At 44.2% G+C, this 25,181-nt stretch overlaps 1 protein-coding gene across 1 annotated transcript in view; it reads left to right on the top strand.

Moving 5' to 3' along the window:
- LOC120862727 (histone-arginine methyltransferase CARM1-like) overlaps positions 1-25,181 on the top strand; it is a 265,923-nt gene that overhangs the window by 138,775 nt on the left and 101,967 nt on the right. The window contains 2 exon segments of the mRNA XM_040239169.1: positions 2,128-2,240; positions 6,422-6,526. Coding sequence (XP_040095103.1) covers positions 2,128-2,240; positions 6,422-6,526 — 218 coding nt within the window.

Raw genomic sequence — 25,181 nt, forward strand, 5'->3', positions numbered from 1 at the left:
AGTCATGTCCAACTCTTTGCGTCCCCATGGACCATAGCATGCGAGGCTTCCCTGGCTTCCACCATCTCCTAGAGCTTGCTTAAACTTATGTCCATCGAGTCAGTGATGCCAAACAACCATCTTGTCCTGTGTCATCCCCATCTCCTCCTACCTTCAATCTATCCCTTCCTCTATCTAGTCTATTTCACTTAGCATAATGCCCTCGGAGTCCATCCGTGTTGCTGTTAAATGGCAAGATTTCCTTCTTGTGGCTGAATGATATTCCATTGAATGAATATATATATTATATAATGTATATCACATCTTCTTAAAATCTGTTCCTCTGTTGACAGATGAAATAGTTTCACCAAATTCATTCATCATCTCCCCAAATTTATTGAACTCACATTTTGACCTATTATTGGGTGGCTGCTGTAATCCCATGGACGGAGGAGCCTGGTGGGCTTCAGTCCACGGGGTCGCAAAGAGTCGGACACAACTGAGTGACTTCACTTCAGAGATAATAAGGCTTGACCCACCTCCCTAAACCATGCCCTAAAAAAATTTAATATAGATAGAGAGATAGACAGTTCAAAAATTGATAAATTCAGTAAAATATGAAATAAAATGATAAGCTGAGAGCCTGAGATGAGAACACACGTTCTTCTCCCTGGCTGCACATAAAAACTAATTGGAAGTTTTTGAAAACAAAAACAAAAACAAAAAACAGAGATGCCTTGTCCCCACACCAGAGCATTGAATTTCCAAGTATAAGATGAGGGTCCAGCATGTACATTAAAAAAAAAAAAAAAAAACCCTTCCTAGGTGATTCTGATCTGTAGACAAGTGTTGAGGCCCAGTGTGTTTATAGCAGTTCATTCTGCCTATGGATGTTATGGAACACAGCAGTGAAGAAATGCTTGTTGAACTGAGTCTTGGATGATGAATAGTAGTTTGAGGTCAGAAGGAACTCTAAGCAGAAGAGATAGGGGTTTCAAAATCAAGAAGCCAGGCCAGGCCCAGGTTGACCTGGGAGTGTGTAAGTGCTCCAGCATGGCAGGAGTGTAAAGGCATAGTGCAGGTCTTGTATGTGCAGAAAGGGGGTGTGGAGGGCACGTACTCGGGGCAGACTGAACGTGAGGGACTGGAGCTCATGGTGAATATGGACTGGATGAGCATTAGGGATCTGACATGGGCTGGAAGGAGAGACCTGCTCACAGCAACAGAAGTGGAGAGGGCCAAGACCACAGGCGATGAGCACCACTGGACAGGACTTTGAGAGACATTTCTAAGGCAGAAGTCAGAGAATTCGACAACTGAGCATACTGTGTTGTCTATTAGTAATATCAGTTCTGGTAGTTTTTGAACTTTCACTTCTATTTTTTTTCTCAAATAATAAAATCATTCCCTTATATAGTCACATATTCCCAGTTATTTTACCCTTTCTCTGTACGCTTAGGGAATACTAAATGTGAAAAAAAAAACAAAACAAAACTGTCACTATGATAATAGAATGAGGTTGAAAGTGAAAGTGTTAGTCACTAAGTCATGTCTGACTCTTTGCGATCCCCATGGACTATAGCCCACCAGGCTCCTCTGTACCTGGGATTTCCCAGGCAAGAATACTGGAGTGGGTAACCATTCCCTTCTCCAGGGGATCTTCCCGACCCAGGGATTAAACCCAGGTCTCCTGCACTGCAGGCAGATTGTTAACTATCTGAGCCACCAGGGAAGCCCATTAGACTGAGATTATATATATACACACACTTAGATGCATCTATAGTTTGTATTCACATATACATTATTTTTCTTACCATCAACAGTTGCCTTCCCCCGTGCACGTACTGGGGATAAGCCTGTGAGCCCTGTTAGCATGGTACCAGGAGAATTTGATGAGCTCAAACTCTGCCCGTGTTCCATTCCACTCTCGCACTTGACATTTGTGAATGCAGATAGTCTGACAAGTGTAAATAAGGGTGTCACAGCTGAGAGTGGTACCCATTCCCACCTTGCCACCCCTTATCACTCATGTGTTCTGGGGTGAACGTGCTGTTTTAATCTTCTAATATTTTCTCAGTTGGAATTTTTTGAAGGGTAATGCTGTGGTTTCCAAGGTGTAGAAATAGATCTTCTCTCTTCTCCTTGCAGAGTTCAGTGCATTTTCAAATACCTTGCGAAGGTACCAGCGTGAGAAAAAGGAACACTCGGTGTTCAGCTTCAGCCAGCAGACAGGAAAGGTGTCTGCTGCACAGTACTTCAAGGTCAGGGAAGTGGCCCCTGGCAGAACTGTGTCATTTCAAAGTGACACACACCTGGGTGGGGTGGTGGGTAGAGAATAGAATGCAGTGGTTTTTAACGTGTGGTCCTCTGACCAGCAGGAACATTCCCTCATCTGGGGAACATATTTCATCTGATTGTTCTGGTGATGTAATTTGATTAGAGGATATAAGTGAAGCACTCCGCATGGTGCCCAGCACATAGCGAACTCTCCCAAATGGTGACCATTACAGTCAAAATATTTATTCCTGACTCATGCTCATGGACGTACATGCACACACCACCCAGCCGGCGTGCTTCCTCAGATTACTACCATCAGTGCCTTCTGCCGCATCCCCACCCTCTCCTGGGATTTCTATCCAAGACTTTGCTTTCTCTCTAGGCTGATGAGACTCTTCAGGGCCATCCCTTTTGGCCTTGTCCTCTTTCTCTCTCACTTATCTTTTTAATTCTTTTTTCATTGGACTGAGTCTTAGTTGCAGCACACAGGATCGTCATTGCCTCCTGTGGGCCCCATCACTGCAGCACACGGACTCTCTAGGTGCGGCCTATGGGCTCAGTCATTGTGGCATGTGGGCTTGGTTGCTCTGTGGCATATGGGATCTAAATTCTCCTACCAGGGATTGAACCCATATCCCCTGCATTGCAAGGCAAATTCTCAACCACTGGACCACCAGGGAAGTCCCCTGTATTTTTCATGACCAATCTGATCACATGGACCACAGCCTTGACTAACTCAATGAAACTATCAGCCATGCCGTGTAGGGCCACCCAAGATGGACAGGTCATGGTGGAGACTTCTGACAATATGTGCCCCACTGGAGAAGGGAATGGCAAACCACTTCAGTATTCTTGCCTTGAGAACCCCATGAACAGTATGAAAAGGCAAAAAGATAGGACACTGAAAGATAAACTCCCCAGGTTGGTAGGTGCCCAATATGCTATGGAGATCCGTGGAGAAATAACTCCAGAAAGAATGAAGAGACAGAGCCAAAGCAAAAACAACACCCCGTTGTGGATATGACTGGTGATGGAAGTAAAGTCTGATGCTGTAAAGAGCAATATTGCATAGGAACCTGGAAATAGGTCCATGAATCAAGGCAAACTGTAAGTGGTCAAACAGGAGATGGCAAGAGTGAACATTGACATTTTAGAAATCAGCAAACTAAAAATGAATGGGTGAATTTAACTCAGATGACTATTATATCTACTACTGTGGGCAAGAATCTCTTAGAAGAAATGGAGTAGCCATCATAGTCAACAGAAAAGTCCAAAATGCAGTACTTGGATGCAATCTCAAAAATTACAGCATGATCTCTGTTCATTTCCAAGGCAACCCATTCAATATCACAATAATCCAAGTCTATGCCCTGACTAGTAATGCTGAAGAAGCTGAAGTTGAACGGTTCTATGAAGACCTATAAGGCCTTCTAGAACTAACACCCAAAAAAGATGACCTTTTCATTATAGGGGACTGGAAAGCAAAAGTAGGAAGTCAAGAAACACTTGGAGTAACAGGCAAATTTTGCCTTGGAATACAGAATGAAGCAGGGCAAAGGCTAATAATAGAGTTTTGCCAAGAGAACGTACTTGTCATAGCAAACACCCTCTTCCAAAAACACAAAAGACTTTAAAAATGGACATCACCAGATGGGCAATACTGAAATCAGATTGATTATATTCTCTGAAGCCAAAGATGGAGAAACTCTATACAGTCAGCAAAAACAAGACCAGGAGCTGACTGTGGCTCAGATCATGAACTCCTTATTGCCAAATTCAGACTTAAATTGAAGAAAGTAGGGAAAACCACTAGACCATTCAGGTATAACTTAATCAAATCCCTTACAATTATGAAGTGACAAATAGATTCAAGGGATTAGATCTGATAGACAGAGTGCCTGAAGAACTATGGATGAAGGTTCATGACGTTGTACAGGAGACAAGGATCAAGACCATCCCCATGGAAAAGAAATGCAAAAAAGCAAAATGCCTGTCTGAGGAGGTCTAAAAAATAGCTGGGAAAAGAAGAGAAGCAAAAGGCAAAGGAGAAAAAGAAAGATGTGCCCATTTGAATGCAGAGTTCCAAAGAATAGCAAGGAGATGTAAGAAAACCTTCCTCAGTGATCAATGCAGAGAAATAGAGGAAAATAGAATGGGAAAGACTAGAGATCTCTTCAGGAAAATTAGAGATACCAAGGGAACATTTTGTGCAAAGATGGGCTCGATAAAGGACAGAAATGGTATGGACTTGACAGAAGCAGAAGATACTAAGAAGTGGCAAGAATACACAGAAGAGCTATACAGAAAAGATCTTTACAACCCAGATAATCATGATGGTGTGGTCACTCAGAGCCAGACATCCTGAAATGTGAAGTCAAGTGGGCCTTAGGAGGCATCACTACAAACAAAGCTAGTGGAGGTGATGGAATTCCAGTTGAGCTATTTCACATCCTAAAAGATGATGCTGTGAAAGTGCTGCACTCAATATGGCAGCAAATTTGGAAAACTCAGCAGCAGCCACAGGACTGGAAAAGGTCAGTTTTCATTCCAATCCCAAAGAAAGACAATGCCAAAGAATGTTCAAACCACCACACAATTGCACTCACCTCACACGCTAGTGAAGTAATGCTCAAAATTCTCCAAGCCAGGCTTCAGCAATATGTGAACTGTGAACTTTCAGATGTTCAAGCTGGTTTTAGAAAAGGCAGAGGAACCAGAGATCGAATTTCCAACATCCGCTGGATCATGGAAAAAGCAAGAGAGTTCCAGAAAAACATCTACTTCTGCTTTACTGACTATTCCAAAGCCTTTGACAGTGTGGATCACAACAAACTGTGGAGAATTCTTCAAGAGATGGGAATACCAGACCACCTGACCTGCTTCCTAAGAAATCTGTATACAAGTCAAGAAGCAACAGTTAGACCTGGACATGGAATAACAGACTGGTTCCAAATCGGGAAAGGGGTACATCAAGGCTGTATATTGTCACCCTACTTATTTAACTTATATACAGAGTACATCCTGAGAAATGCTGGCTGGTTGAAGCATAAGCTGGAATCAAGATTTCCAGGAGAAACATCAATAACCTCAGATACACAGATGACACCACCCTTATGACAGAAAGCAAAGAAAAACTAAAGAGCCTCTTGATGAAAGTGAAAGAGGAGATTGAAAGAGTTGGCTTAAAGCTCAACACTCAGAAAACGAAGATCATGGCATCTGGTCCAATCACTTCATGGAAGATTGATGGGGAAACAGTGGAAACAGTGACAGACTTTATTTTGGGAGGGCTCAAAAATCACTGCAGATGGTGACTGCAGCCATGAAATTAAAAGACGCTTGCTCCTTGGAAGAAAAGTTATGACCAACCTAGACAGCATATTAAAAAAGCAGAGACATTACTTTGCCAACAAAAGTCTGTCTAGTCAAAGCTATGGTTTTTCCAGTGGTCATGTGTGGATGTGAGTGTTGGACTATAAAGAAAGCTGAGTGGTGAAGAATTGATGCTTTTGAACTGTGATGTTGAAGATATTGAGAGTCCCTTGGACTGCAAGGAGATCCAACCAGTCCATCCTAAAGGAAATCAGTCCTGAATATTCATTGGAAGGACTGATGCTGAAGCTGAAACTCCAATCCTATGGCCACCTGATGCAAAGAACTGACTCATTTAAAAAGACCCTGATTCTGGGAAAGATTGAGGGCAGGAGGAGAAGGGGATGACAGAGGATGAGATGGCTGGATGGCATTACTGACTCGACAGACATGATTTTGATTAAACTCCGGGAGTTGGTGATGGACAGGTAGGCCTGGCATGCTGCAGTCCATGGGGTCGCAATGGGTCAGACATGACTGAATGACTGAACTGCACTGTGCTTTCAGCCTCTGCTTTGGGAAGGAACCCCCAACACTAGTTGGTCAAGATCTAGGCCTGAATCCATAGTATGGAGCAAGAGTGAAGTCTGGCGTCTCCTTAGAGTTATGGGCCTTATCCATAGGGCCAATGTGGACAGGTCACCGATGTCTCAGAGCCTCCTCTCCCCTGAGAGTTAGAGCCTCTGAGCCTCTGCTCCCCGCAAGCGTGCCTTGACCGTGGTGGCTGTATGTGTTCGTGAAGGTCCTGCCTTGTGGCACATTTACTCTCCCTCTCCTCCTCTTTCCCTTACAGTTTTATGGCTGCGTTTCCCAGCAGCAGAATGTGATGTGAGATTTTGTGATGACAGTCACTTACCACAGAGCCATCCTCCAGAACCACACTGACTTTAGAAATAAGGTAATGCTGGCCGCAGTTTATTAATCTCACATCACTTTAAGAAGCCTTATCAAAAACTGGACTCAAAATTCAGCTTTAACTATGTCCCTAATGGAAAGAATTAAAAGCAGGTGTTGAAATAACCATTTGTACATGAATGATCATGACAGCACTGTTCACATTAGCCAAAAAGTGGGAGAATTCCAAATGCCCATCAACTGATGACTAGATGACCAAAACATGGTATATCCATATAGTGGAATATTGTGAATATTGCTTATATTTATGGAGGAGGCAATGGCAACCCACCCAGTACTCTTGCCTGGAAAATCCCATGGATGGAGGAGCCTGGTAGGCTGCAGTCCATGGGGTCGCAAGGAGTTGGACACGACTGAGCAACTTCACTTTCACTTTTCACTTTCATGCATTGGAGAAGGAAATAGCAACCCACTCCAGTGTTCTTGCCTGGAGAATCCCAGGGACGGGGGAGCCTGGTGGGCTGCCATCTCTGGGGTCGCACAGAGTCAGACATGACTGAAGCAACTTAGCAGCAGCAGCTTATATTTATATTGTTCATAAAAAGGAATGTACTGCTGATACACGCTACATTGCAGATGAACTATGGCAACATGCTCAGTGAAAGAAGCCAGTTACAAAGCTCATATGATTCCATTTATAGGAAGTATCCAGAATAGAAATCCATGGCGAGAAGGCAGAGTGGTGATTCCCAGGGGCCGGGGGAAAGGGACCTGGGGTGTGGCTGCTTAGTAGGTACAATGCCTTTTGTGAGGGAGTGAAGATGTCTTGCTAGATGTAATGGTTGCATATTGTAGTGAATGTACCAAAACCCACTGAATTGGACACTTTAAAATGGTTAATAGCTAATTGTATGTTATGTGAATTTTACCTCAAGAGGGAGTTAAGCTTTGAGTGCCAGGAACTCGAGAGGCTGAATGCACTGTGCTTTGATGCACAGAACAGGTTAGGAGCTTTATTGTTACATAATGAATAGCTCTTATTGTATCACTTTACTTCACTTTTTTTTTCATAGACTCCATAAGTGCCTGCATTTATTTCCTTCACAAAATGGATCTGAATGATGAATGATTGCTAACACACAGTACAAGTGTTGTCCATTATTTTCCTACCTGTTAAACAGCCAAAGTGTTCCAAATACTGTATAGCTCATCTCAGAAAACAAGATCAGGGGTCAGTGAATCAGCAGTCCTGGGATCTAATTTCATATTTTCCCACTTACTAGCTTTGTGGTCTTAGGCAAAGCATTAAATTTCTCTGAGCCTCAGAATCTCATCTCCTGCCATAGTCGCTGTAGAACAGTGGCCTTTGAGATTTGCAGCATTAATTCTACAGGAGGAATGTGGTAGAACAGTGAAATCAGGATCTCATCCCTGTGTTCACACATGTTTACAAAGTTGTATAGATGCTCCTTTCATGAAGAGATAGTTTCATCTTTTGTCCTTCATCTCTGCGCAGTCCTTGGGATGCGTTTCGATCAGTAAAATATGACAAAGATGCCGTTGTGCGCATTTCAGAGCCTCCGTCTTCATGAGACTTCTGGCTTCACTCACCCTCCTGGCACACTGAGACCACCATAATGACAATAAGCCCCGTCTAGCTCACTTGAGATCGGGAGGTCAGATGGAGAAGTGAGGCAGTCCAGTCAGGAGCCAGTACCAACTGCCAGACTGATGAGTGAGGCCAGGCTGGACCTTCCTGTCCAACCACCTCTCCAGCTGAATGCAGGAACAGGAGTGAATCCAGGCACGCCCCATAGAGAAACTGCCCAGCCTTCCCACAGAGCTGGGGGAAATAATATATCGGTTCTAGTTTAAGCGACTAAATCCTGATGTAGTTCATGGTGGTGAAACAGTTCATTAAAGCACAGAAAAGACATATGAAAAAATAGTGACACATAGGCGCCCAGCTTGAAGTTGATTTACGCATGATTTGTTTTCTGCTCTCATGTCTGTTCTGCTATTGAACCCATCAGAGAACTTTTCATTTTGGTTATTGTATTTTTCAGTTCTAAAATTTCCATTTGGCTCTTTCTTTACATCATGTATTTCTTGACTGAGACCATTTATTTTTTCCTTGAATCAGTAGTGTTTATGATTGATGCTGGGAACTTTTTTTTATAATAGTGACTTGAAGGATTTGCCAGATAATTCTAACATCTGTGTCACTGCTCTGTTCACTACAGTTAATTATCTGTCCCCAGGAAATTGGTACTTCCTCAGTCTTCCTATGCCAGGGAATTTTGGGTTGTTTTCCATACATCTTGATTATTATATTATGAGACCCTGGGTCTTGTTTAAAGCCTATAGAGAGTGTTGATATTTCCAATTGAGGATTCGTTCAGCCTGGTTAGGCTCACACCACTAGTTGATCTGCTAGGGGCTCTGGTTTCCACGTCATTTCACCTTTCAAAGTGTTCCCGGTGCCATCTGGCCCTATCCCATGTGCGTGTCACCCAGTGGTCAGTCTGGCACCTCGGTAGAGTTCTCAGAGTTTTGATGTGCTAATTAAGATCAGATCCGTGCATGTACAGTTTGAGGGTGAATGTTGGGGTTTCTTTGCCCAGTTCCTTCCTCTCCATGTCTCCCTGGTACTTTCTGGTTCCCTGAGACCACTTTTAGTCTCTGGCCAAAAGGCTCCCTCTGCCACGCACGTCCATGGCCTTGCCTAGGTATCACCAAGCAGAGAGAGGACAAAGAGAGGAAAGGAAGCAATGGGGCTTGGTCCCTGCCTTTCGGATCTGTGGCACCACTGAAGGCAGAAGTGTCCCTTCTCTTATAGTGTGGGCTAATGTGATGATATGACTCCTTAAGATTTCTGGGCTGGAGCATAGAAGAAGGTAGGAAAGGGAAAAAGAAAGGAAGGGTGGTGGGGGGAGAAAAAAAAAGAGCAAGGGAAAAACTAGAATTTTCACACTCTCTTTGGGCATTAGGTATTCCCTTCTCCCAGCTAGAGCTCTCTTGCCTGCACTCTGGCCTCCTCAGCTGGTGTGCTGAGTTCAGGCCCTAGTTGAGGGTAAGGAGATACATGGCTCAGTAGTATCTGAAACTCTGATCATCTTCCCCAGTCTCTCCACTACTGTTGACTTTTCAGAGGCTTCAAGTAGCTGCTCCATGCATTCTGTCCAGGTTTTATAGCTGCATTTAGTGAGACAGTCAGAGTGAGGTTGGCTTTCTCTGACTTACCCAAAACTGCTGCTGTTGCTACTAAGTCGCTTCAGTCATGTCCGATTCTGTGCGACCCAAGAGACGGTAGCCAACAGGCTCCCCCATCCCTGGGATTCTCCAGGCAAAAACACTGGAATGGATTGCCATTTCCTTCTCCAATGCATGAGAGTGAAAAGTGAAAGTGAAGTCGCTCAGTCATGTCAGACTTTTAGCGACCCCATGGACTGCAGCCCACCAGGCTTCTCCGTCCATGGGATTTTCCAGGCAAAAGTACTGGAATGGGGTGCCAAAGCCTTCTCCTAAATTATTCCTGCTGCTACTGCTGCTGCTGCTAAGTCGCTTCAGTCGTGTCCGACTCTGTGCGACCCCATAGACAGCAGCCCATCAGGCTCCACCGTCCCTGGGATTCTCCAGGCAAGAACACTGGAGTGGGTTGCCATTTCCTTCTCCATACCCAAAACTAGACATTTTCAAAAAATCAAACATAGGTACTCTGGTCGGCAAAAGAAGAAGGTATGACCAGAAATGGCCTTGTCTGATCAAAGGGTCTCATGTGTTGAGGTACCGGGACCCTTCTTCTGCCAGTGGGCATTCCTGGTTAACAATGAGGAAGTAAACATTCCTACTGAGCAGGATCAGTTACGATAGGTAGGCATGATGAGGACAGGAGGACAAAGCTTTTTTCTTCTCACACCCTACCTGGTATTCAGAACTGTGGATAAGCAGTCTAACTGACCTAAGTCTTACAGTTATTTTGACAGTTGATATAATTCAGCTGTCAACTGTTGGTTGCTTCTTGATGGTTTGAAGAGGCTTCTTAGAAGTAATACTTTTGGGAAACTTCTCTTCTTCTGAAATTGCTTAGTTTTAATCTCTAATCTATTTTCTTTAATCTATAGCCTATTTTCTATATTATCTGTAATCTGTTTTTAATTCTTATTGTAACTTTAAAGACCATTCCCCAAACTACTACTAATCTGCATTTGATGAGTTTTTCACAGAATCTCACAGGAATTTTGTCACTTTATTATTTCATTTGTATTTCTTTTCATCTATGAAAACAAAGATATTGACCAGATCATCTCTAAGGTCACTCCCTCCTCTAACCTTATTGGATTCTATGAAATACTTTCTTCTTGCCAGCCTGGAATGGGTTTTTCTGACAATGAAATAAAATAGGCATCCATCTGTTGGGGTTTATGACGGTGATAATTAATGACATGTTTGATAATTAATTATATCCCTTTCCCCCTCTGAATTCTGAACCAGTTTAGAAATAGACACAGATGTCAGGTAGAAATCACAGTATCAGCTTTATTGTTGGCAATGCTATTTGCAGTATGGGACTTGGACATGTGTCCAAGGTTCCCACGCATTTTCCCCCAAACTAAACTTTTCCACTCGCTTGTGTTCTGAACGTCTGGTCTACCCAGACAGGTCCCGAGCCCACCCAGCAAGCTTCCACATGGGAGACTCAAGAACACGTGCTTGGGCAGAGGGTAGACAGGCTGGCCCTTCCAAGTACCAGCGCTCTGCGAGCTCAGACTGGTTTCCAGCATCACCAGGCAGATAGGTCACTTCTGTTATGAGGTAAAAAGGGGAAGGGGAGGTGAGCTCTCTTGTTTCCAGTCCTGTCCACTTCTGAAAGTATCTCCTCCCCTCTGAAAACTGAAAGAACAAGTTATCCCAGTTGTAATGTCCCAGGAATCCCCTCAGTCCCAGACAAACCAGGATGGTTGGTCAACCTAACTCCAGACCTACCAGATCCACCACAAATCCCAGAATGTTTTAAAATCCTTTTTTGTTTGCTTCATCGTACTGAAGACCATCCTAGAATAACCTCTTGAGTCCATGGAGGATGCTACGTTTTCACTAAGTTCTTGTCTTCTTGCTCATTGAAACTGATTACCTAAAAGGGCTTGGGTTTAGAATGATAAATTTTTTTGTTGTTTTCAGTCACTAAGTCATGTCTGACTCTGCAACTCCATGGACCGCAGCATACTAGGCTTCCCTGTCCTTCACTGTCTCCCAGACTTTGCTCAAACTCATGCCCAGTGAGTCAGTGATGCCATCCAACCAGCTCATCCTCTGTCACCTCCTTCTGCCTTCAGTCTTTCCCACCATCAGGGTCTTTTCAGTCCCAGGGGCTATTATTTATTGAAGAACTTAGTATATGCAAGCACCACCAAGAGCTAGCTTTTCATACACTATTTCCTAGTTCAGGATGCTGTAACAAAATACACTAGACCGCATGTCTTAAGTGTGTCTTACCACAGCATTGATTTCTTATAGTCCACGATCATTGTCCCTGTAGAGCTGGTGACTGAAGGTTCTTTCCTGGTCTGTGGACAGCCACCTTCTTGCCGTGTCCTCACATAAGAGGGACAGGAAGCAAGCCGTCCTCTGTTTCCTCTTATAAGGACACTAATCCCACCATGATGACTCCACCCTTGTGATCTAATCACCACCCAAAGGCCAGGTATTCAAATTCCTTCACCTTGGGGGTTGGGGTATCAACCTATGGATTTTGGAGGGCACAAAAATTCAGTTGCAGCAGTTGTTTTTTTTTTTTTTTAATCATTACAGCTTAATTAGAAACTAGTATTTTTGCCATTTTAGAGATGAGAGAGCTAAGACTTGGGAATGTTGATAATTTACCTGAATTTATACAACTAATAAATGAGAAGGCCAGAAGTTGAATCCAGGTAGTGTATATAACCTGTGGAAGGGAGGTTGCTCTTGGGAATGTTGGCTGAAATTGCAAAGAGAGACTTTGGTTTCTCTGGGCTTAGGATGGAATGATTGTGGTTACTTAAAACATCCCCATGCATGTATGAGGCAGCATTACACTGTGGTTAAATTCACGGGTTTTGGAGCCAGAGAGCTGAGTGCAAACTCCAACTTGGCCACTTACTGTGCACCTGCCATAGACCTTTATCCTGTTTGCTTTGAGATCTTGACAGGCCATCTACCTGGGCTTCCATTTCCTTGTCTGTGAGAGCAGCAGTTACTTCCTAGAGTCCTTGCGAGATCAGGATGATACACTGCATAGGAAGTGCTCAGTACATGGCCTCAAATATCAGCTCAGTCCTTAGTGGAAGTATTATTGTTATCAATGGTCTCAGGGATGGTGCTGAAGTTTCCACCTCAGCAATAATTTTAAATCTTTCGAATCTTGATTTTTCATTCTGCCTCCTCCATGCAGTTTTAATGAAAATCCTTCCTTGGCAGGAGCACTGCTGGCTGAGAACTCCATTTGGAATCTGTCCAGGAAACTGACCCTGCTGGAACCCACTCCACTGCCCTCCTCAGAGTTTCTGTTAATTGCCATCTGGCTATTCTTAGTGTCTTTGAGTATGCGTTCAGAACAAGCAGGGAAAGTCCATCCTGCTGAAGGTGTGGGGCTATATGAGCCGTAGGGTTTTAATTTGGAAATGTTTTGACACTTCATTTGTCAGGGCACCGATTGCTGGAAACTTGTGAGAGTAAGCAGGAGCCGGGAGCTTATTATTTAAAGAAAAAATCATTTTCAGTAAAGGAGAGAATCCCCAGCTGCTTTGTGCATCCACAAGTGAGGTAGACTTAGACAGAAGGGATTCAGGGATTTAAAGGCTTAAAAGAAAACATAAATAACTACAACAAACATGCAAAGCCACCTGTTCGGATTGTCAGATGATGTGCAGATTTGCAGAGCCTGAGCTTCTGGCTTGTCCAGTGTGAGTTTTCTTTGGTGTGAACTTATCATCAGTCTGGTTGAATATCTGGACCTGATCCTGCTCTGAAATTCTCTGACTTTAAAAACTGCTGCTGCTTTGTTTGTTCAGCCTGGTGCATGAATGGGAGCCAGCCTTCATCACAGAGGGAGTAAAGGCCTCAGCACACGCCTGCCAGATAGTCATGCTGACACCTGTTAAAACAGGTCTCACTTCCTGAAAAAAAATGTTAAACTGTTTAATGAGGTATGAAGCACAGACAGAAAGCTGTACATATTTAATATATACAACTTGATGAGTTTGGGGATACGTATACACCCATGAGGGGCTTCCCATGTGGCTCAGTGGTAAAGAATCTACCTGGCAATGCAGGAGATGCAGGGAACTCCAGGTCGATCTATGATTTGGAAAGAACTTCTGGAGGAGGGCATGGCAACCCACTCCAGTATTCTTGCCTGGAGAATCGCAGGGACAGAGGAGCCTGGTGGGCTACAGTCCAAGGGGTTGCAAAGAGTCAGACACGACTGAGCATGCACACATGCAACTATGGTGTTGGTAACTCTAGGCACTAACCTGTGAAATAGGTGTCTAGGAAGAAAGAGTGAGTCATCCTCCATAACTGAAACTTTGTACCTTTTGACTAATACGTTCCTGTTTTCCTCTCTCTCCAGCCACTGGCAACAACCACCATTCTACTCCGCTTCTGTACTCTACTTCATATACGTGAAACCATGCAGCATTCATCCCTCTGTGTCTGACTTATTCCACTTAATCTAATGTCCTCCAGGTTCATCCATTGTCGCACATGGTATGCATGCATGCATGCGTGCTCAGTCGTGCCTACTCTCTGCAACCTCATGGACTGTAGTCCCCCAGGCACTTATGTCCATAGGATTTTCCCAGCAAGGATACTGGAGGGGGTTACCGTTCCCTTCTCCAGGGGTTCTTCCCAACCAGAGATCGAACCCATGTCTCCTGCATAGGCTGGTGGATTCTTTACCACCGAGCCACCTGGGAAGCCCCATGTCATACATGGCAAGATCTCCTTTTTTAAGACAACATAATATTCCATTGTGCATGTATACCACATTTTCTTTTTCCACTCTTCACATCCTCCACTTCTCACCGCTGAGTATTGTTAACCATTGACAGCAGAATCCTCATTTAGAGCTCTGTATGAAAGTGGGAAGAAAGGAAGTGACTTCTGCTAGGTGCTTTGCATATCTTCTCTCATTATAATCCTTGTATGTTAGTCAGGGTTCTTAGCTGCCAGCATCAGAAACCAACTCTGCTAACTTAAGAAAATAAAGAACAAAAAGAGAAAAAAGAATTTCCTAAAAGTATGCAGATCATCAGAGAACTAGGCATGGAGGCTATAAGACCAAAAATAATTTCCAAAATCATGCTACAGAATTGGTCTCTGGGAGACATCAGTGTAGCTGGATGTAGACGCCCCAGCATACATAGCCTCACCCGATACTGCCCTTGAGTGATGGCCTTAGGACCTTTCTCTGTTGCGCTGCTGGAACCTGGAGATGGCCTTGACCTCACCAGCGTGGATTCTGTGCTGTCTGAGTCTGTGCACTGTCGGTTTCACATGCAAAGTGCATCTTATCTGTAGAGCCTCAGTCATGCCTCGGATGCTGGGAAAGAGTGTAAGACTCCTGCAGCTTCCCAGGTTGGAGGTGTGTGCCTCCAAAGTGGGCCATTCCCCCAAGCAAAGGAAGAGGGTTCCGATGAGAGTTCAGAGAGGCACCAAAGAATGGTAAACACCAACCACACCACCTGACAAATTCAAGATATGTTATTAGCCTCATGATATAGATAAAGGGACCAGAGATACACAGATTTAACTGACTTGCTTGAAGGTACATGGCTCCTAAGTGGAAGAGCTGTATGTGAATTCAGGTCTGCTAGGACTGCACAGAGATTTTAGGAGCAATGTAAAGTCATTCTTTATATGTTCTGGGTTGGTAATCAGACTGATATTTTATTTATGTGATTTTTGGAATGTGTATGAGGATAGGATGTGGTTGCGAAAAACAGTCTCTGTGATACATGTACACATGTATATGTATCTGTTTGGTGTATTTCATGTTTTTCGTGTATATCATGTTTGTCTGTTTTGTGTATGTATTATATTTCCCTCTGACTTGGACTTTGGAGGCTGTTTTACTTTCCTGGGGGTTGTCATAACAAATTACTGCAAACTGGGTAGCTTAGAACAACAGAAATTTATTCTCTCCCAGTTCCAGAGGTCAGAAGTCCAAAATCAGGGTGTCAGCAAGCCCATGCTCCCTCTGAACGCTCTAGGGGAAGATCCTTCCTCGCATTTGCCTAGCTTCTTGGGGCTGCTGGCGGTACTCAGTGTTTCTTTAAAATGCATCACTCCAGTCTCATCTTTGTCGGGTAGCATTCTCCCTGTGTGTCTTATGTCTCTGTGTAAATCTCCCTCTCCTTGTAATGGTGCCAGGCCTTTAGAGCTCTCCCTAGTCTAGTTATGATACTCTTAATTTGATATATCTGTAAAAACCATATTTCCAAATACAGTCACGTTAGGGATCCTGGGTAGACATGAATTTTGGAGGACACTACTTCAGCCTGGTGCAGAGGCCAAGGTTCATGTTAGATCGTCTGCCACAAAAACTCATCCCTGAGATTGATTCTCTGTAGTTCAGGTGAGGAGGTAGAGGTAGAAAATGGATCTTGGTTTTAACGGATCTCTTTGGCCCTGAAGTCCTGAGGGGGCCCCCGCGTAGATTTCCTGAATGCGAGTGAGTGAAGCAGATGGTGTGTCTGTGCCAGGATTCTTCTGAGCTTGGATAGACTCTGCTCCTGTGAGGGCACTGGAGAAAGATGCCAGAACCAGCACAGGAAAGTGCTTTCATTTGGTATGAAAGCAAAGTGCAGCTTTCAAGGCGAGCCAAGAAGACTGAATAAACAACAATCACAGACTGTTTTTCAGGGCATTTGGAAAAGAGGGAGCTAGGGGCTTTAATGTAGTAAATGGATTTTCTAGTCAAGATAACTGTGCTCCAAGCCAGTCTCTGTACCTTTCAAGATGCTGACATTTGACCTTAATCTTTTGGAAGTCAATTTTAAAATGAGTTAAGAACACTTAACATGTGATGACTGTAAGAAGTGAGTGAACTGCTGCACCAGTCTCAGCACAGCATCAGAGCTCTGTGAACACACTGGGGATCTGAATCAGGAGTCATCAGCACTGCAGGGGTATGGCTTAGCTGGGCTTGCTGGGGTGAGCTAGGTTATGCAGCTGTAACAGTCAGTCCTCAGACCTCTGTGGTTTAAACCGGTAGAGCTTTATATATTGCTTGTTTAATCTACTACGGGTTAGCTGAGGGCTGTGTTTTGTCTCATTCTGACCCTGAGACCCAGGCTGAGGAAGCTGCCTCCATGTGTGACATTCCTGTTGCCAAGAGAAGGGGTATGTGGCAAAGCACACTCCTCATTCTTCAGTCTTCCTCCCAGAAGTGACCCATCTTAACTCCTGGCTCGTTACATGGGCCAAAGCGAGCCATGTGTGTGCTCAGTCATGTCCGACTCTTTGCAACCCACAGGCTGTAGTCCACCAGGCTCATGGCCATTCCTGATTTCCAAAGGGCAAGGGATGCAGTTCTGCCATGTGCCCATAAGGAGAACCAGCAATATCTGGTAAGTGGCGCTAATAACAATCATACCAGATGCCACTTTTGCAGAACCATTAAAGAAGGCACAGATTGCCTAAGGGGAAATTCTCAGTGCCTCAGCAGTGCATGGGAGAGAGCCAGGGCAAAAAAGAACGTTGTTTTCACTGACATGGTTTTATGGTTAGCTTACTATTAACTTCTGCCTGGTGGATTCCCCTCCCACAAAAGGCGGTGCATTTTAAGAACCTCCTAGGGTTGAATTTCTGAACCTTTCACATTCCATATAAGACAGTGGCATGAAAGGCTAATTTGGAGCATCTACTGACTTTGTTATTTGTTACTGACTTTGTTAAAGGCTCAGTACAGCAGGAACTTCTAACGTAGATGTCTTTGTGTTAATATCTACTTTGCAAGATGAGAAGGTAAATAGATAAAGAGAATCAAGTCAGTAAAAGCAGTTAAATTTGACAAAGCAAAGTCCTAAACCAGAACCTGGTCTTCTCCAGCCCTGAACTAGGTAGGACTCGGGCATCAGTGAACCTAGAGCTTGTGCCTGTGTCGTCTTTTTGCTTAATTTCCTAAATCTGAGGTGCTGACACAGTCGCTCAACTCCAGAGTAGTAGCTTAGGTGTAGAATTTAGAAGTACAAAAATCCAGAAAAGACAGAATTAAAGAAAAATGTCAACAGACATTGACTTTTGTTTAAGGACCACTGTTTTCTTAGCCTCAGATCTCCAAATCGCAGATCATGCAGGACAGGCTTATGTGCTAGGACTGTCTTAGGGAGGGCAGTCTCCCCAGAGCAGGAGCAAGGCAGGGAAAGAGGGAGGGCAGGGGTGTTGGGGGCGGGGGGCTGTTACTGAGCTAGCCAACGCTTGATGAAAAACTGAATGCTCGGTGTCATAAGATATCTTCAGAGAAATCATACGAAACCACTTTGCCTTCAGATAGTTCATGGGTGGGCGAGGAGAATGGTTTCTCCACTGGCTGCCATCTCCCGCTGGTGGAGCGTGCCCCCACAGGGTTACCTCCCTTACTCTCCGAGGTGCAGCTGCGTGCATGCCAGATGGGGGCTGTAGTGCCTCCGCAGCAGTAGGAGGCAGGGGAGAAAGCGCATGTGGTCTCAGTGAGGTGGGCTCTGTTCAGTTGTGCCCATGCACAGTGTGAGGGACCGGAGAAGCCTCTGCTGCAGGCTCTGTGAGCAGCAGTGGCTGTAGCAGCAGCAGTGAAACAGCTCCACTTTTCAAAGACCAGCACAAGCAATGTCTACAGCCACTGTGGCTGGTCAGGAAGGCAAGCAAGCATTCCATTCTAGCTGCAAAAACTGAAGGTGTCATAAACATCACCTCAGCCAGGAACCCAGAGTCAATCTCGACTTTTTCTTATACTTTCCAGTTTCCAAATTCTTTAGTGTCTATGAACCCAGCATTTTTGCAGCTCTTCTCTTCCCCTTTGTCCCACAGCTGATTCTTAGTTCTCATTCTTACTGTGTCTTTTCTGCTGCTGCTGCTGCTAAGTCGCTTCAGTCGTGTCTGACTCTGTGCGACCCCATAGACGGCAGCCCACCAGGCTCCCCCGTCCCTGGGGTTCTCCAGGCAAGAACACTGGAGTGGGTCGCCATTTCCTTCTCCAATGTGTGAAAGTGAAAAGTGAAAGGGAAGTCGCTCAGTTGTGTCTGACTCTTAGCAACCCCATGGACTGCAGCCTACCAGGCTCTGCCGTCCATAGGATTTTCCAGGCAAGAGTACTGGAGTGGGGTGCCATTGCCTTCTAGAGTATTGCAAATATTTTCCAATTAGTTTCCCTACTTGTACCAGTTAAGATAACTTTGGCCTCAAGTAGGAGGAAATCCTATTCAAATTGGCTGAAATGCTGGATGTAGTGAGATTCTGAGATGTATTAATCCAATTCCTCTGAACATTACATTTAAATTTAATCATTTCCAAGAAGCAAGTAACATCTTTCTTGTGTGTCTGTCTTAAAAGGCATAAAATTTTCCAGTAGCTCCCAACAGACTTCCCCTCTGGTCTTATTAGCAATATTGTATTACACACAACATGTATAAAAGCCATCACTGGCAAGAGGAAAGAACCACTTATAATTGCCCTGAACCAGTCAGGCTCCTTTGTTTGGGACTTGTTGTTCAGTTGCTCAGTTGTGTCCGACTCTTTGTGACCCCATGGACTGCGGCACACCATTCTTCCCTGTCCTTCACTGTCTCCCAGAGCTTGCTCAAACTCATGTCCATTGAGTCAATGATACCATCCAACCATCTCATCCTCTGCCACCCTCTTCTCCTTTTGCCTTCAATCTTGCCCAGCATCAGGGTCTTTTCCAATGAGTCAGCTCTTTGCATCAGGTGGCCAAAGTATTGGAACTTCAACTTCACCATCAGTCCTTCCAGTGAATATTCATGGTTGATTTCCTTTAGGGTTGACTGGTGTGATCTTGCCGTTCAGGGAACTCTCAAGAGTCTTCTCCAACACCATGGTTCAAAAGCATCAATTCTTTGGTGCTCTGCCTTCTTTATGGTCCAACTCTCACATCCATACATGACTACTGTGAAAATCACAACTTTGACTAGATGGACCTTTGTCAGCAAAGTAATGTCTCTACTTTTTCATATGCTGTCTAGTTGGTCATAGCTTTCCTTCCAAGGAGCAAGCATCTTTTAATGTCATGGTTGCAGTCACCGTTCGCAGTGATTTTGGAGCCCAAGAAAATAAAGTCTGTCACTGTTTCCATTGTTTCCCCATCTATATGCTATGAAGGTATGGGATGAGATGCCATGATCTTAGTTTTTTGAAGGTTGAGCTTCCCAGGCTGGGACTGGGGATAGCTAATCACACACAGGGGCGTAAATCACACCGAGTGAGGTTCTGATAGGAAGGAAGAAGGGACTGAGGGTGGCTAGGAACTACTAGTGTCTGCTTTGCTACCTCTGATGCCTTGCCCTCGGATGTTGCTGAAGTCCAACTATGAAATAATTCTTCCACTGAAAACATTTTTATGGTCCTTCTTTGCTTAAGGATTAAGTCCAAGCTCTTAGTGTCGTGTACAAGACCATTTACAATCAAGCATCACCCTTTGCTCTTGCGCTGTTAATTTCTCAGCCATTCGCCCAACTTCTGTCTCTACCACACACATCATGCTCCTGAGAAAACTTGCTGCCTCCCGGGAAGGCAAGCCTGGGGTGCTGCAGCCCAGGGCTCTGCAAAGAGCTGGACAAGGCTGGGTGACTGAACAACAAACGTGACTGGCTCTGCCATTCACTGGTGCCTTCACACGCTTTCAGCTTCAAACTCCCGCCACCCCCTTCATTCATATGACACGCATCAACTTATCTGTCGATTTTCACTCTTCGGGTCGTCTCAATGAAGTCTTTCCAGCTCCTTAGTAGAGCAAACTATTCCTCTTTCATGCTTTCATTGTGCCTGTTAAAATACTATCGTTGCCACGAGAACACATTATTGTACTTCTCCCAACTAGACAGGTTATTTTCATCTCTGCATTTCCAGCATCTAGCCGTATTTGGCACAATGGGTAGTAGGAGTCACTTTTGATGTCTGATGAATGATTGCATGCCAAAGGGTTTAGAGCTGAGTGAGCTTGTCTGAGTCTGTTGGCAGCATATGAAGGGGGATAATCATGGGGAGAGAAGCTGAGAGTGATCAGCATCTCTGTATTTTCCATAATAATAGAGAAAAGTAGTTGGAGAACTGGTGAAAAGGTGGTGAAAAAATTGTTGGTGGATTTATCTGTCCTCTGCCAGTAGAAACAGGGTGGGGAGAAACAAGGGTGCTCATAAGTATTAAATACTCATTATTTAAATACAGGCAACCCTTTTGTTGAAAGCCAGTTTAACTGCACAACAGTTGTAGAGTTCTGTCTTATGAGGAGCTGTCACTGAAGAACTCTTCTGCCATAGTGAAAGTGCGAATTATCTGAACAGGATTTAAACCTAGCTGTGGAGGCCACAAAGGGATGTCTTCTGTAGCTCTTGAGGTGATTTGGAGTTTTTCTTCTCTGACAAAAGCCAGAGTGAGAGATGTGGTGGCCTACAGAAGGCTGTGTAGTTCAGTCATTCTGTTCCTCCCTAGAAGCTGTTCAGTCAACCTATTAGTTAGCAGTTTGGTTGTTGGAAGAGTTGGGTGCAGTCTGTGGGGTAGGGAGCCCATCAATATGGGCTATGAGCCCATCATAACCCAGATAGCTAAGATGATAAAGTACATGACATTGCGAAAGCATGGGGTTCTTGTAACTTGGGATGGTTCAATAGTGGTATCTATGGATGTAATAAAATAATGTCTGGAAGACGCAGCAATGGCCGTGAAAGTGCCAAGTGGTAGGACGCAATTTAGGAGTAGGAGGCATACAAAAATGACAGTTAGGGTTTGCAGTTCAGGGCAGCCACTAATACCCTCAAGCAAATAAGGAAACAGTGAATACATAACAACTGGCATAACTTGAAGAATTGATTGTAGGATAGTCAGGACCTCAATCTTGGAAGATAGTTGTAAAACAGGTAGCATGAAAAGAAGACTAAATGTGCCCAGTATTATTACTGTAGCATGAACAGCACACAGAAAAAGCTTTGACTCAAAACTGGGGGAGTGGCTAATAGCATAACGTTTCAGTTAGGTACATTTGTTTTTATCTCATCTCGGCCCATTTATTAAGTGTATGACTTCAGTTCTGTCTAATTTTCAGTCTCTTTATTTGTACTATGGAGAAAATAAGGTGCCCACGTTTGATAGTCATCGTCATGCATAAATAAGGTAAAGGTACTAAACAAGCCTAGTACAAAGTAAGTATAAAAACAATGGTGCATGTTTATTTTTACTTTATTATTCCAGGGTAGTTGTGTTTCATGTTTGCATAAGGACCTGGGTATTCTTTGTTAATTTTAACCTAGTAAATCTTGATAAATATCTTTGAACCCTCTTGGAGCTTTTTTAGCCCTGTCCAAACATTTTGCAAGATTTCTTTGCCCAGGAAACCATAAGAGCATGTAATTAAAATCATCTGTACATGTGAAATGACCTTATCTTTTTAATATTTTTTTAAACTTTATTTACAAACAAATTCACAGAGCGTTGGACCATTGTCACCTGGACCGATTGTTGACTTTTCCCCATCAGTCCTGGCAAGGATTTCATACCATTTTCTGCTGCTGCCTCATATGAACCCCAAATTAGCCACTTCTATAGTTAACTGCCTGTGTATCCAGGGGGAGCTGAGGATGGATTCTGTCTCTAGAGGAACATGGTAAACCAGAGCTAACTAGATTGTAATGTGATGATGGTATGGCACCATCAAAGGAAAGTCATCCTTTGAAGGATGCTTGTTAAGATCACAAGGTTGAAGTGGATGTGTTATGCCGGCAGAAGGTGCTTTCTCACAGAGCTAACGGATTTGCACTCTATCTTTTGGATCATGAATATGTTCCTTCTCTGTGCTAGTGAGACCCATTTCTATTCGTTCAGTTTGTTTAACAAAGATTTAGTGAGTGTCCTGAGAAACAGAAGTCTCTCCTTTAATGAAGCTTAGGATCCAGGACAGGGAGCAGAAATTAATCAGATAGTTCCTCCTTGAATAAAAAAGTATAGCTGTGGTGAATGTTGCAGAGCGAGGGCTTGAGTAGGTGATGATAAAAAAGCATAGAGCGGGAGCACTCGACTTAGCCTGGGGGGGGAGCGAAGGTTAAGGAAATATTCCCTGCTGGGGAACAGAGGGAAGAGTTGGTGTAACAGGCAGGGTTCCTGCAGGAGAGACGCGGCATACCCAACAAGGTGCTTTAGGAGAGGTAAAGGGCAGGACCGTTTACAAGCTATGGGCAGAGTGTAGGGAACCAGCATGAGATGGCGAATCCCTAGCACCAGCAAGAGTGGGGACCAGTTACCACCCCTCGGCCTAAAGCAGGAGAGAGGAAGCAGTGGTTGCTGGAAACCTGAGACAGTAGTCAGAGCTGTAAGAAATGGAGGCTCAGCAGAGCCGTGGCTTTGGCGGAGGAGACACAGCCAGTCCATGGAGACCCAGGAGGGAGAAGGTCAGGAGAATAGGTCCCCTGACCTCCTGCCGCTCCCTCTGACCTCCTGTCGTCCCTTCTCTTGGCTGATCCCAACCAGAGTCCAAGAACATGAACCGTCGGAAATGTTTAGTCAGAGTGCGGTGTGGTCAGGGCCTCTCTTCCTAGTCCACGCTTTCCTCCCGTTTGTCACTCTGCAGAAGGATGGCCGTGATGCCGCCGAGGGCTGAGCACTGCATTCCCATCCAGCCCTGCCCCTTACCAGCCGCGTTACGTCTGGCTGAAAACAGTCTCTGCAAGCCTGTTTCCTTCTCAGTACAGGGGGGCCCTACCATGTACTATGTATCCCAGGGAGACATAAGGACCACATAGAGAGCGTCGAGGGAACGTCCTTTGGAAACTACCCACTGCTTTACACTTGAAAGGGGATTTTATGACTCCCTTTTGCCTCTGTCTGAGGGGAGAGAGTTTTTTTTAGGACCAGGAAGTATAAGATCCTCAAGCATACCCAGTTCTGTGATGGCCTCCCAATGGTAGAATAAAAAATAGGCTCAATATAATCTTCTGTGAGGACAAGAAGATGTGATTAGTGGCAGCTCCACGGCTTCCTGAGGTGCCAGGTAAGAAGGTGTAAAAGAATTAACTGCGTTATGACCTCTCTCCGCCTAGTCCGGGAAACCCCAGTTGGAAAGGGCCAAGGGAGTCTGTTTCCATTAGAGGCTGAATATTTGCCTTGACTCTTTCATTTTTCACCAGAGAATGTATTCTCAGCATCCCTCAGCTTTGTTTCCAGCATTGCATGGCTCTACGTCGACAAGGCAGAATGTCCTTCCCTCTCTGCTCCCTCTTCTACAAGCCCCAGACTGAAAATTCACTTGTTAACTTTTTAAATATACACACAGGCGGGAAACAGATGGCATTATCTGGATAATGCTAGAAAACGATCAGATTCTTTTTCAAGGGCTATGCTCTGTTTTGAAATCACCCAAATGAATAAAGTTGTTTTGCCTTGAAATTAGTTATTGAAATAAGGTATTTGGGAATAGTTTTCAGCTCTTCTCTAGATAGAGTCTGGGTCTGTCAAAGCGTCTTCCTACTTAAAGTCCTAATTTGGCAAAAAGTTGAACCACGTCAGGCTCCCTCTCACCTCTTTTCTCTCTCTCCTCATTCCCTCTCTCCACTGTCTCTCTCCTAGTGGTTAAACATGTCTTTGTTTTTTAGTCTGAAGGATCAAGGGAACTGAAATCACTCCTCTAAGATGTGCCTCGTGAGACCCTAATAAAATGTTCCCTTCACACATTTCTGGGGCACCTGTCACCAGAGCAAGCAGGTGGTTTCTGTCGTGTCTTAATTTTGTATCCCTATTTTGGACTGAACATAGAAATCGAAGGTGTTCTATTTTTAATTGAAGAAGATTCAGAAAAAGTTCTTCTGGGTATGGTGCCTTTTTTGAGGGGGCCGTGGGTTGCACTGTCCAACCTACAGAGCCTCTGTTCTTTAGCCAGAAGTCGTGAGTTTTCTTGCAGTAAACCAGGACCATGTGAAGATGATGCTCCTAGGGAGGATGGGGAGAAATAAATAGCGGTATTTCTAAAAGGATAGGCAGCCTGACGGCAAATTCCAGAGACATTTTAAATTGGTAATGCTCCTAATTACCCGGCCCTAGGAGACCGTATGGAATACAGCCACAGCTCTAGAATTAATACAAGTGAGCACTGTGGGCCCATTACTAACAGCATGTTCTCTTAGAATAATGGCACCGAATCTGTGTCAGCACAGTATGATATTGCAATTAAAACACACGCACACACACATGAATGTGCGACCTCCAATATTTCCTACTTTTTGGAAAATTTTTCCCTGCTATCAAAGTAAAAGTAAAAACTGTTATAAATTTTCCTTAAAAAAAATTTAATACTTTGTTTCCTTGTCATTCATTGCCTCTTGGTATTGCTGGGTTAAAATGTCAGATTTATAAAAATGAACTTAAGTAATCAGTGTGTGATTTTATGAAACATGAGCTTGGAAGGCAGAAATGCCCAGATTCAACTCCTGGTTCCCCTGCTTATGCTAGGTGAAATTGGG

Source organism: Oryx dammah, unplaced genomic scaffold (assembly GCF_014754425.2).
Source record: "Oryx dammah isolate SB20612 unplaced genomic scaffold, SCBI_Odam_1.1 HiC_scaffold_1, whole genome shotgun sequence".
Taxonomy (NCBI): Eukaryota; Metazoa; Chordata; class Mammalia; order Artiodactyla; family Bovidae; genus Oryx; species Oryx dammah.